General features: G+C 55.9%; 1 protein-coding gene across 6 annotated transcripts in view; it reads left to right on the top strand.

The window, feature by feature from the left end:
• OGDH (oxoglutarate dehydrogenase) overlaps positions 1–5,456 on the top strand; it is a 46,382-nt gene extending 40,926 nt beyond the window's left edge. For all 6 annotated transcript variants that reach the window (XM_036230560.1, XM_036230559.1, XM_036230561.1 and 3 more), the window contains 6 exons: positions 116–187; positions 529–657; positions 1,216–1,288; positions 4,203–4,366; positions 4,467–4,621; positions 4,702–5,456. In XM_036230560.1, the coding sequence (XP_036086453.1) occupies positions 116–187; positions 529–657; positions 1,216–1,288; positions 4,203–4,366; positions 4,467–4,621; positions 4,702–4,822 (714 nt within the window). In that variant the 3' untranslated portion in view covers positions 4,823–5,456. The remainder of the gene's footprint in view (positions 1–115; positions 188–528; positions 658–1,215; positions 1,289–4,202; positions 4,367–4,466; positions 4,622–4,701) is intronic.
• The last annotated feature ends 7,158 nt before the right edge of the window (positions 5,457–12,614 follow it).

Below are 12,614 nucleotides of genomic sequence, written 5' to 3'. Positions count from 1 at the left end.
GGGGCCCTCGCGACTGCAGCGTGAGGCCGAGGAGTGCAGACCGGTCCGAGCTGGGAGTGCGGGTGCTGGCCTGGCGGGGCGGGGCGCGGGCGCCGTGACACGCGTGTGGTTCCAGGGCCCGGAGCACTCCTCTGCGCGGCCCGAGAGGTTCCTGCAGATGTGCAACGACGACCCGGACGTCCTGCCAGTGAGTACCCTGCCCCCCTGGCGGGCGGCCGGGGCGGAGCGCGGCCCTGCCGGTGAGTGCGGCACCCTGCCCGCCCCCCAGCGGGCGGAGCACGGCGCCTCCCGCGTGGCACGGAGTCGCTCTGGGAACAGCTGTCGGGGTCACACATGCTTCGGGGGAGGGGCTCGGCTCGTTGAAACTTGGATGGCCAAAGGAAAGCGAGGCGTGGTCAGTCCGGGCTCAGCTGTGGGCAGCAGCGTCCAGGGTCCCAGGCAGGATTGAGAGCGGGGCCGACAGGGCAGCTCCGGTCGGAGTCCCCTCGCGCACCCTGAGGCCCCCTGGGCCTTGCCGCCTCACCGTAGGACCTCGCGGAAGCCAACTTCGACATCAGCCAGCTGTACGACTGCAACTGGGTGGTCGTCAACTGCTCCACGCCCGGCAACTTCTTCCACGTGCTGCGCCGGCAGATCCTGCTGCCCTTCCGGAAGCCGGTCAGTGGCGCCCCTGCTGGGGGGCCGGGAGGCCCCGTGGGAGGCTAGCCGTGTGAGCAGGCGGTCGTGGGTAGAACGCTAAGCCCCAACAGGGGCTGACGGGGCTGAGGCTCCTGTGTGGTGTCCAGAGAGTGAGTAGGAGTGAGAGCAGAGTCCAGGGGAGAGCACCTTGCTACTGCAGGTCCAAGTGCAAGGCTGGGTGGGCGCACAGCACAGGACAGCTCCCTCGGGCAGGGGCGCCGAAGTGAGGCCCAGGGCTCTCTCTCCTGGGTGCAGGGTGGGGATGCCTGGGGCTCAGGGCAGGCTGGACAGGCCCTGGAGGAGTGGACACATGGCTGAGCAGGGTCCAGCCCCCCAGGGCGGAGGAGATCCCGGCAGAAGGAAACAGCATCATCCGTTTCCACTCTGTGACCCCGACCTGTGGCTCATCCTGATGGCGCAGTGGGGAGAGCAGCGCTAGAGCCCCGTCTGAGAACAGGCCCAGACAGCCCCTGGCAGCCGGCCCTCCTGGAGCGTTTCAGACCTGGCCCGATGTGAGCCTGTGGTTCTCTGTTTCAGTTGATCATCTTCACCCCCAAGTCCCTGCTGCGGCACCCCGAGGCCAGGACCAGCTTCGACGAGATGCTTCCAGGTGGGTGAGCGGACAGGCCTTGTGGGGTCTTGGCGGCTGCTGTGGGGCTTTGGGACGCATACCTGTGTGTCTCTCTGTGGCCTTTGCCACGTTTTTGGTCTTCAGGTAAGGATCACAGAACAGGGGCATCAGACTTGGTGACAAGGTGTATCTCGCAGCTGCACGAGTCTCTCGCCTCTCCTGGGTGTGTGCCCAGGACCCCTTTAGAGGCTTCCAGGAAATGAGGCTGAGTTTGGAGTCCCCTACCTCCTGGAACTGCTCCCGGAGGCAGCTCCCTGTCGCCGGGGACAGGAAAAGCACAAGGGTAGAACCCGCCAAGTCCCACACCAGCTTGCGGCCTCGAGGGCAGGCCCATGGCCTTAGGGTTCCAGTCCGAAGAGGGGACAGCAAGCAGCTGGCGCCGTGTGGGGCGGCCCCGATGTGCCTCGGCCCAGGGTGCCAGGGACACCCCCCCCCCACGGCCGTGGGCCCCTCAGTCTTCTGTCAAGGCCGACTTCCTGTTTATGTTTCTTCCAGTGTTTTGTTGTTATGGTGAAATGCACATCATGTAAATTTTACCATCTTAACCGTATGCATGTCAGTGTTTTAAGCATATCGATGTAGTTTCGCAGTCATCACCACTGTCCATGCTCCTAGTTCTTTTTATCCTTCCAGACTGGGACTGTCCCAGTAAGCACTGACTCCTCCTCCTCCGCTGCCATCTACTGGGACTGTCCAGGGCGGAGCATGCCGCAGCCTGTGTCGGAACCCCCCTCCCGCTTAGGGCGGAGCGGTACCCCATGGTGCGACACACCGCACGGTGCCCTCCGTCACCGGTCCCTGGACGTTCAGGTTGCGTCTGCCTTTTGGCTGTCCTGAGTCACGCTGCTGTGAGCGTGACCACACCGACGCCTCCGAGGCCTGCCTTCAGCTCTGTCCTGTACACACCGAGGGGCAGAACCGCAGGGTCGCGTGGCTTCCGTTTCGGGGGAGCGCCGTCCCATCTCCACGGCGGCCGCAGCCGCTCCCGTTCTCACCGGCGCACGGGGAGCCGCTTTCTCCACTTCCTGGCCGGTTCTCTCTCCCTGATGGCCACGAAGTAGTGTCTCCTCGTGGTTTTTACTTGTTTCCTTAAGTGACGTTGAACATCTTTTCATGTGCTTATTGGCTATTTCTGCATCATTTTTGGAACAATGTCTAAGTCCTTTGCCCATTTTTTGATTGTGTTTTCTTTTGTTGAGTTTTAGTTATTTCTAAATGCTGGATATTAATACCTTATCAGATCAATGAATTGAACTATTTTTTCCAATTCTGTGTGTTGTCTTTGGATACACCAAATTTTAAAATTTTCATGATCAAATTTGTCTTATTTTTCCTTTTGTTGCCCTTGCCTTTGGTATCATATTCAAGGAATCACTGCCAAATTCAGTGCTGTGAAGCTTTTGCCTGGTGTTCTTCTACGAGTTTTATAGTTTCAGTTCTTACGTTTAAGTCTCAAATCCGTTTTCAGTTCATTTTTGGATGTGGTATAAGGGTCCAGTTTTCCCAGGACCACTTGTTAAAAAGACTGTCCTTTCCCCACAGAGCAGACGTGGCACCTTTGTCGAAAGTTATCTGGCTGCGTACTCAGGATGTATTTCTGGGCGCTCTCTTCTCTTCGTGGTCTGTGTCTCTTTATGCCAGCAGCACACCGTTTGGTTATTGTAGGTTTTGAAATCGGGAAGTGTAAGTCCTCTAGCTTTATTCTTTTTTAAGATAGTTTTGGCTATTTGGGGTCCTTTGAGATTCCACAAATTTTAGGATAGATTTTCTTATCTCTGCAAAAACTGGGGTCGTGACTGGATGGCACCGACCCCGCAGATCACCGCGGGCGGCGCGGACACCCCGGCGGCGTTTTCTTCCGGCCGTGGACACGCCGTCGCTCCACTGCCTGGTGCGTGTGTCTGTGTCTTCCAGCAAGTTTTGTAGTTTTCAGTGTACAGATCATTCGCCTTCCTGATTAAATTTATTCCTAAAGGTTCTGTTCTTTTTATGCGATTTTAAATGGGATCATTTTCATACTTGAAACTAATTTTTAAAAAGAAACTTGAAAAGCACGTAGATATACGCACATATGGAAGTTTACAGAAGTAGATGCAAATGGGTGCTCGCTTTCTGTTTTAAAAACACGGAGTCGTTTTCTTATTTCAGTTTTAGGTTGTTTGTTGTTGCTGTGCAGAAGTGCAGCTGAGTTCTCACTATCGATTTTTTTATCCTGCAACTCTGCCGAATGGTTCTTTGTGGGATCTTCAGGGTTTTCTACACGCAATATCACGTCTACAAATGTGATTTTCCTTTTTCCCCGTTTTGTATACCTTTTATGTTCTGTTCGCGCACAGCTGCTCTGGCTAGGGCTTCGATGTGTGGTGACTGGAAGTGAGCAGACGCCTTGTCTTGTTCTTAACCTTGGAGGAAAAGCATTCGGTGAGCGGCCACCGAGGCGATGCTCACTGGGCGTCACGCCTGGCCTTCGTCACACGGGGGCTGCTCCCCGCCGATGCTGGCGTGCTGCATGCACATCACTACGTCAGCCCCTCGTTCTGGACACAGCCTCCTGAGGTCGGCCCGGTCCAGCCATGTGGGACCGTGTGCCTGTCAGCTCCCGAGCGTGCCCAGCGGAGCACCCTGATGCCCCCCTGGACGGAGCGGCCCCCACATCGGAGTGGGCTGTTCCAGAACACCAGCTGCCGTCACCTGCCACCTACGCCAGCCTCGCCCACATGGCCCGTTTTTAACGCACGCTTCCCCAGGCCGTCGGTCCGGACAGTTCCGGGACGTGAGAGGCTGGCGGGAAGGGCACGGCGCCGGCACTCGGCCGCAGGGCCGTCACTCCGGCGCAGCAGCCGCGGGAGTGGCGCGGCGTCCTCAGCCAAGTCCCTCGGGCTTCCTCTCACAGGAACCCACTTCCAGCGCGTGATTCCAGAGGATGGCCCCGCGGCCCAGAACCCTGGAAACGTCAAGAGACTGCTCTTCTGTACCGGCAAGGTATACTACGACCTCACTCGAGAGCGCAAAGCCCGGGACATGGTGGAGCAGGTGGCCATCACGCGGATAGAGCAGGTGAGGGCCGCCAGCGGCTCCGGGCGTCCGGGCCCTGAGTCTGCAGGGGCGCCAGCTGCTCCGAGCCTCCCTGCTGACAGCAGCCCCTCCCTCTCCGCAGCTGTCCCCGTTCCCCTTCGACCTCCTGCTGCAGGAGGTGCAGAAGTACCCCGAGGCCGAGCTGGCCTGGTGCCAGGAGGAGCACAAGAACCAGGGCTACTACGACTACGTGAAGCCCCGGCTGCGGACCACCATAAGCCGCGCCAAGCCCGTGTGGTAGGCTGGGGCCAGGGCTGGGGCCCGGGGCCAGGCCGCGCCGTGGCCTTCGCCCTTACCACCCCGTCACCGCCCCTCAGGTACGCGGGCCGGGACCCAGCGGCGGCTCCAGCCACTGGCAACAAGAAGACCCACCTCACGGAGCTGCAGCGCCTGCTGGACACTGCCTTCGACCTGGACGCGTTCAAGAAGTTCTCGTAGCTGCACCGCCTGGTCCCCGCGCCCGCGCCCGCCCCTGCTTCTCACTAAAGACCTGTGCCGCGGCGCCGCCCGCTCCCGTGTCTGCCCCGCACTGCGCACGCCGCTCGCTCACCCAGGAGACGGGCCGCTGTCCCCTCCCGCGCCTGGCTGTGCGCACGGCCGGCACTCCCCAGGCTCTGACGTCTGTCCGGCAGTGGCCTTCGTGGGGGCCGCGGGGCGAGAGGAGCAGGAGCCCCGCGGGTGGTGGGGGCGGCCTGCTGACCCCAGGGCCGCGGGCGGGGGGCAGCAGACAGCCTGGCCTGGCGCGGGGTGGGGCCCCGGGCTGCGTGACCATGAAGCGCCACTCAGGGCCCATGGCCAGGACACAGCTGCTGGGCTGGGTCCCGGCCTCCGGTCACCTCCGCGGTGGCCAGCCGCCTGCCCAGTCTTCTTTCCTGGGTCCCTTTCACACGACGGAGACTCTGAAGCATTCTCTCTGCTGTGCCAAAAGCCAGTCAGGAAGGGACAGGAGGGACAGGTGAGGGGCAGTCTCCTCTCAGCTGTCACAGGGACAGATCTATTTATTTTGGTTAAAAAACAGCAGAGACAACTTTGCATTGCATTTGGCTTGACCCATAAACCGAGTGGTCCGCGGGCCTGTCTGCTGTCATTTTTCCTGCCTGGTCACGTCCCTGGAGGCCGAGGCTGGCCCACGCCCCTTCCCAGCCTACCCGGGTCCCTGCGGAGCTGAGCACCAGCTTCTGCCCGCCCGCCCCCAGCATCGGTGCAGACAGATCGTGTCCGGAGCGCCTTTTCTAAGCCTCCTCTGCTCCCTAGTCCCTGTGCCCACTCCACTTAAGGAGCTGCTTTGGTCTGGGTGTCTGGCGGGTACTCCTGGGGCATCCGTTGTCATTCTCCGCCCCACTACCAGAAGCCAAGGAGGGTAGGGCAGCCGGCCATGCCGGCAGCCGCCCTGGAGCCCACGTCCCTCTTCACAAGTTTCACTGTCGAGCCCAGAATGCCCAGCCATGGCCTCTTGGGGGTCAGTGGGTCTTAGCACTGAGGGAGAGCTTTGGGGGAATGCCTGGGGGTGAACATGGGGCCCCCTCGAGGAGCAGGGCCTGCTGATGGTCACCATGTCTAAGCCACACGGGGGTCCCTTGTCCTCAAAGCCTCTTCAGAGCCTGCCTTTTGCCCTGTGGCTTGTCCAGGAGCCCGCCAGCCCCAGCATGGTGGAGTCTCTGTGTCCAGGAGCACACATCCGAGTCCAGGGTGGCCGGCAGGCGGGTTTGGGCTAAGAGATGAAGCGCAAGCTGGCGCGCTGCTGACTCGAGGCTCGCGGGCTCTGCCCCCTGCGCCTGGGCTGAGGTTCCACTTGCCCTGCAGCGTGGCACCCAGCCTCGCACTGCTTCCAGTCCGGGGACAGGGCAGAGCCAGGCACCACGGGGTGGGGGCCAGAGGAGCAGAGCTGGGGTCATCTGAAGGGCTCCCACTCCCGTGCCTCGCTGTGGGCCTGCAGCCCTGCCCCGTCCCGGGAAGATGGGGTCGCAGGCCCGGACAGGTGAGGGTCGTCATGCACACTGAGCCTGCAAACACTTCCGGGTGGCCGCGCTCCGTGTGGGTCTTCAGTGGCGCATTTCCCAGAACCAGGAACGCGATTGTGAGAGGGAAGGAGCTTCAAAGTCCAGGGGACCCAGGCCGTGTGTCTGAGTGCGTGTGTGCACAGGCATGGGTGCATGGTTGAGTTCTTCGTGCGTGTATAAATGCGTGCATGTGTGCGGGCCTGTCGACCAGGTCCCCTGGGCCCTGGCGGACGTACAGGCCCACACCAGGGCCAGCTGCGTCACTCGGGGAATGCCGACCGCGGGGGAGTCGCCGGCACAGGGCCGAGGCCTCGCCCGTCTGGGCTCCCGTCAGTGCCCACTGGCCGTGTGGTTCCGTCTTCAAGGGAGTTCAGAGTCCGTGGGAGGCTGCTCCCTGCCCAGCTTCTCAGGTTTCTACCATGGCCCCACCCCAGGACCCTGCCCATGTCCCCAAACGAGAGCAGAGTGGGGGTTCCTCCCCTCCATGCCCCTTTGTAGTTTGAGGTGTGCGACGATGAATGGGTACTTGCGTGTGTTGTGACATGGTCACCATGGTAAGTCCAGGCACCATCCGTCACCCAGTTACAGTTGTTCCTTGTGACGAGAACTTTGAGATCTGCCAGTGACTTCCGGGCAGTGCTGCCCGCACAGGCGCCAGGCATCTGTCACGCCCCCAGGGCCTCCCTGGAGTTCTTCCTGTTTCCCCAGCCCCCAGGGCCTGACAGCCCTTCTCCCCGCCCCCCACCCTCCACAGACCTCCACCCTGCTGCCTGGGGCAGACCTACTGGAGGGGAGGCCCCATCCCCAGCCCAGAGGCGGCCCCCCAACCTTGGTGGCCCTTGGGCTGCACACATAGCTCCCAGGTGTCTCTTCCCCTGCCCTCCACTCTGCTCCGACCTGGGGACCACCCTGGTAGGAAATGCAGAGTACCCGGGTCTGGGGGACTTGGGGTCCCACGTGTGGCCCTGGTCACCAGAGGGAGGCTCTGGGCCGACCCTCTATCTCAGCCTGTTCTGAATTCCCTGCGACTCTCCTCTTGCCCTGGTCTGATGTAGTCCCAGGAACAGCATTTCGAAGGAGTCGCTCAGCCAGTTCCTGCCCTGCGAGGTGGGCGGGCCTTCTCCAGACGCCAGGTGGAAGGCAGCTTCTGCCAGCGGCAGGTCCTCCAGGCACCCAGAGGGCCCTGGCCCCTGCCGTCAGTGTGTCCCAGTTTCATCTTCCTAATAGTGTGGCAGGAAAAGGGGGGGGGGAGCATTTGAAAGACTCAAAGAACAAAAATTCTATTTTAATATCGTTTTGCTTTGTTCTTTCTTCCTGGTCTTCTAAGATGCCATTTTTTTTTTTTTAATCATTTCCTTTCTACTTAAAGAACTTATTCTAGCTGCTCTTTTAAGGGTGGGTCTGCTGAGAATGTCTTGACTGCTTCCTAACTCCTGAGGGACACGGGACTCTGGGCTGATGGCTCCTGCCTTTCAGCTCTGATCTGCTTCTGGCTCGGTGCTTTCCAGTGAGAAATTTTCTCTCATGTTAATCATCTCGCTGCTGTGAACAGGCTTTATTTGCTTTAGATATCAGAAGTTTGCTTACAATGTGTCTTGGCGTCGATTTCTACGGGTTTATCCACTTTAGATCTGCTCACCTTCTCTAGTCTGTAGATTGGTGCCTTTTGTCACATTTGGGACATTTTCAGCCATTCTATCTGAGTACTTTTTCAGCCGCCCTCTCTCTTCTCCTTCTGGGACTCCATGAACATGAGCGTCAGATCTTATGGTCCCACGAGTCCCTGGGGCTCCCGTCTATTTATTGATTTTTCAGTTTCTCTCTGTCGTTTGGGATCATTCCTGTTCTTTCTTCCCGCTCCCTAATCGTTTGTCCTCTCCATTCTGCCATTGAACCCATCCCATGAGTGTTTAAGTTTCTGTTGCTGTGTTTTTTTTACTTCTAAATTTTCCATTTGGTTCTTTACATCTTCTATTTATTGAGGCTTTCTATTTTTAAATTTTGTTTCAAGAGCATAATTGCTTGTCGAAGCATTTTTTCGTGGCTGCTTTAAAATCTGTCAGATCTTTCTAACATCTCTGTCACCTTAGTGTTAACATCTATTGATTGTCTTCTTAAATTTAGTGTTAGTCTTGGTGTATGACAAGTGATTCTTGATTGAAAACTGGACATTTTGAGTGTTATGAGATGCTAGATATTTAAATCTTTTAAGTGGCTGCTTCATACATCCATCAAATGACATGGGCAAGCACCTCATTACTGCCAGGTTGGTGTCCCCCCTGGGCCTCCACTGGCACCCTCAGGAGAGGTCTCATTACCACTGGGGTCGGGGATTCTGCTTTCCGCAAGGCCTCCGCTTCTATCGCCCTGGGCAAGACCAGTGTGGGCATCTTGCCATTATGCCTGCGTAGTCTCCAGTGACATTTTCAATACCACTGAGAGTGGTGACAGCCCTCCGACATCACTCCAGTCGGGTGGGGCTGCCACACAAAAGCCAGCTGCGGGAGGGGGTCTAGGTGCTGCACTTTGGCTTTGTTTGGGAGGGGAGAGGAGGCAACAGTGTTTCTGTGGTGGTTTCTGTGGCCAAGGGAGGGTCATGGTTGTCGAAAAGTTTTCTGTCAGGTAGTCTGCCGTTTCCTTGGTTCCTGGCCAGAGAGCAGGCTTTTCTTGGTGCTCTCTTGGTCTGCACCTGCTGGCATTTCTGGGTCGCCAGCTCACTCAGCACCCATTCTGGGATTTAGGAGAAAAAGAAAGCTCAGGGAATTTACTGCTGGCCATTTCTTGGGTCCTGAGGTCCCTAGTCAGTCTATCTCTTTTCTCTTTTCAGAGACTATGATATAGATGATAGCTAGATAGATAGATAGACAGACAGACAGACAGACATATATATATATATTATATCTAGCAGGAGGTGTATGGAAAAGTACATCTACTCCACTTTCCTGGAAGCATAAATCTCCAGTAATTTTTAAGATTACAAAGTTGTCCTGAGACCAAAAAGTATGGGAACCACTGACCCAAAGGAAATAAGGGAATAAGCCACATGGAAACCCGGGAATGGAGTAGTAAAGAGAAAAGTACAGGCAGTGGAAAGACAAGGAAGTGGACAGGTTGGGAGTTGACAAATCAAGCCACGCGGCTGGAGCACTGTGACCAGGGAGAGTAACGGGGAGCGAAGGCAGAAGACGGCCAGGCCAGAGCACGGGGGCCCTGGTGCGGATCGGGCTTCACCTTCCGCCCGCACGACGGGGAATGGCACCAGGGCCCCGAGAAGCACCCTGTGCCGACTCAGGCTTGCAGGGCCCGCTGAGGCCATTCTGCTCGCCACGAAAGCAGAGACAGGGAGCAGTCGCCAGGCTCTTCGCCTAGTCCAAATGAGGGCACTTCTCACCACTTTGATTCATTTTACTCCAGTTGCTAGCTGGGCAATTAGGCAAGAAAATGAGATAAAAGACATGTAAATTGGAAAGAAGGAAAACCGTCTCCATTTGCAGATGACAGATCTCATTTGTAGAAAATCCTAAGGAACCCATTTTTAAACACTATTAGAATTACTAAATAAAGTCAGCTAGGCTGAGGATACAAGATCAATATGGAAGAATCTCTTGTATTTCTGTACAGTAGCAAAGAACAAACTGAAAACGAAATCAAGAAAGATTCCATCTACAATAGCCTCCAGAGTAATAAAGTGCTTCAAAATAAGGTTAACAAAAGAAGTGCATGATTCATACAATGAAAGCTACAAACTACTGTTGAACAGAATTGAAGAACAACTAAATAAATGGAAAGATAACCCATGTTCATGGATCGGAGGCGCAATACCATTAAGAACACATCATTTCCAAATTGACCAACAGATTAAACGTGATCCCTGTCAAATCCCCAGATTTTCTAGTAGAAATTGACAAGCTGATCTTAAAATTCATATGGAAATTCAAGGGACCCAGACATCCAAAACAATCTTGAAATAGGATAACAGAGTAAGAAGACTCACATTTCGCGATTTCAAAACTTACTACAAAGTTACAGTAATCAAGTCAGTGAAGTATGGGCATATGAATCAAGGAGTAAAATTGAATGCAGAAATAAACCTTCATTTTATAACCAAGGGATTTTTGACAAGGGTGTTAACATCATCGGATGGAGAAAGAACAGTCATTTCAACAAATGGTGCTGGGACAACTGGATCTCTCTATAAAAAAGAATGAAATTGGACCCATAGCTTACACCGTATGTACAAAAACTATTTGTATTGGATCAAAGACCTATATGTAAGAGCTAAAATTACAAAGCTGTTAGAAGAAAACAAGTATAAATCTTTGTGACCCTGGATTAGGCAACGGTTTCTCATATATATGACATGAAAAATATAAATAACAAATAGAAATATAGATAAATCAGACTTCATGAAAATTAAAAATGTTGTAAGTCAAAAGACACCATTAAGAAGGGGGGGAGTGAAAAGACCACCCACACAATGAAGGAAAACATTTAAAATCATGTATCTGATGAGGGACGTGTTTCTAGAGTATATAAAGAATTCCAATAAGTCAGTAGTAAGGACAACTGACAACTAAATTACACACATAATAGGCACAGGAAACGATGCTCAGCATCATCAGGGAGGAGAATGCAAGTCAAACCCACAAGGAGGACAGCACGGCACATTCACTAGCATGACTGTAACAGAAAAAGACACCGATGTGGCGAGTCGGAGGCCTCGCACGCCACTGGCACGGCCGTAAAGTGGTGTCGCCCGTGTGGGAAACATCTGGTGGCTCCTCCACGGCTGAACAGTCCCACCGTGGCCCAGCAAGCCCACTTCCGGGCAGAACCCCAGAGAGATGAAAACGTGTCTGCACAGACGCTCGTACATGATGTTCACAGCAGCCCAAACGGACACAGCCTGAATGTCCATCAACTGCTGCGTGGCTGAAAAGAAAGCGGTCTCCCATACAGCGGAACGTTACTCGGCCGTGGAAAAGGAATGAGGAACTGACGCGGGCTGCAACGCGGATGCACCCAGAAAACGAGTGAAGGCGGCTAGATAGAAACGACCACATCCCGTGTGATTTCAGCCATGTGAAATGTCCAGAGTAGACAGATCCCTAGGGACAGACAGGAGATTATTGGTCACCGGGGCCAGAGGAAGAGTTGGGGAGTGACCGCCAGTGGGTACGCAATGTCCCTTGGGGGTGATGAAATGTGCTCAGGTTGATCGTGGTGGTGGTTTCACAACCCCGAGTAAACGTGACCCTGTTGAACCGTGTGCTTTATACGGAGGAACCGTAGGGAATGTGAATTGTATCTCAAGATGTCATTAAGAACAACAAAGAGGACGCAGGGCCGGGCCAGCACAGGGGCCTGGGCGCTGGGAAGGGTCGGCGGGGGCCGGCACCACTGCGGGGGGCAGGGGCTCCGTTTTGCACACGTGGAGGTCGGTATCAGACAGAGGAGGGGACCGTCAGATCAGACACTAGGTTCTGGGGAAGCGAAGGTGGCCGGCAACGTGCTTGAGAGTCCTTCTCACACAGACAGAGCAAAGGAGCCACACAAGCCACTGCGGAGAGAGTTTGGGGGAGAGGACACCTCCCACAGCTGGCGCCCCTCCAGGGCGGAGGAGGAGAGCCCACTGAGAACACGCCCTCAGCAGGCAGGCTGGGGTAGCGGTGGGGGAGGAACAGTGAGTCTAGACAAAGGGGAATATCTCCAGGGAGATGGGACATCCAGGAGGGTGGGCTGGTCAGCAGTTTTAGGTGGGACGCTGATGGACCTGGCAAGGACAAGGGATGTTGGACCCAGAGGAAACAAATGCAGGAGTGTGTGAGTATCCCCAGGCGGCTGTAACCAAGGGCCACAAACTGGGCAGCTTAAAGCAAAAGAATGTTGTCTAAGGCCTGGAGGCCAGATGCCTGAAATCCAGGCGTGGGCAGGACCCGCCCTCGCTCATCCAGCCTCCTTGGCTGGCACCCCACCATTCCGTCTCTGCCCTGTGGTCACATGGCTGGCTGGCTTGCCTCAGGCCCCAGGCCTCTAGTGCTTTCGGGGCCAGCCTGGACGATCCAGGAAAGGCTTGTCCTCTCACAGCCCTTGACTTAGTCATGCCGTTGCCGTAGAGGCGCTATTCACAGGCTCTGGGGACCAGGACACAGACATGTCCTTGGAGGCCACTGTTCAACCCAGTACCTGGAACAGAGACTAGAGACAGAAAGTGGGGACTGGGCTGGCAG

Source organism: Rousettus aegyptiacus, unplaced genomic scaffold, assembly GCF_014176215.1.
Source record: "Rousettus aegyptiacus isolate mRouAeg1 unplaced genomic scaffold, mRouAeg1.p scaffold_m13_p_13, whole genome shotgun sequence".
In the NCBI taxonomy this organism is placed as follows: Eukaryota; Metazoa; Chordata; class Mammalia; order Chiroptera; family Pteropodidae; genus Rousettus; species Rousettus aegyptiacus.
This window is presented reverse-complemented; position numbering and strand designations above follow the sequence as displayed.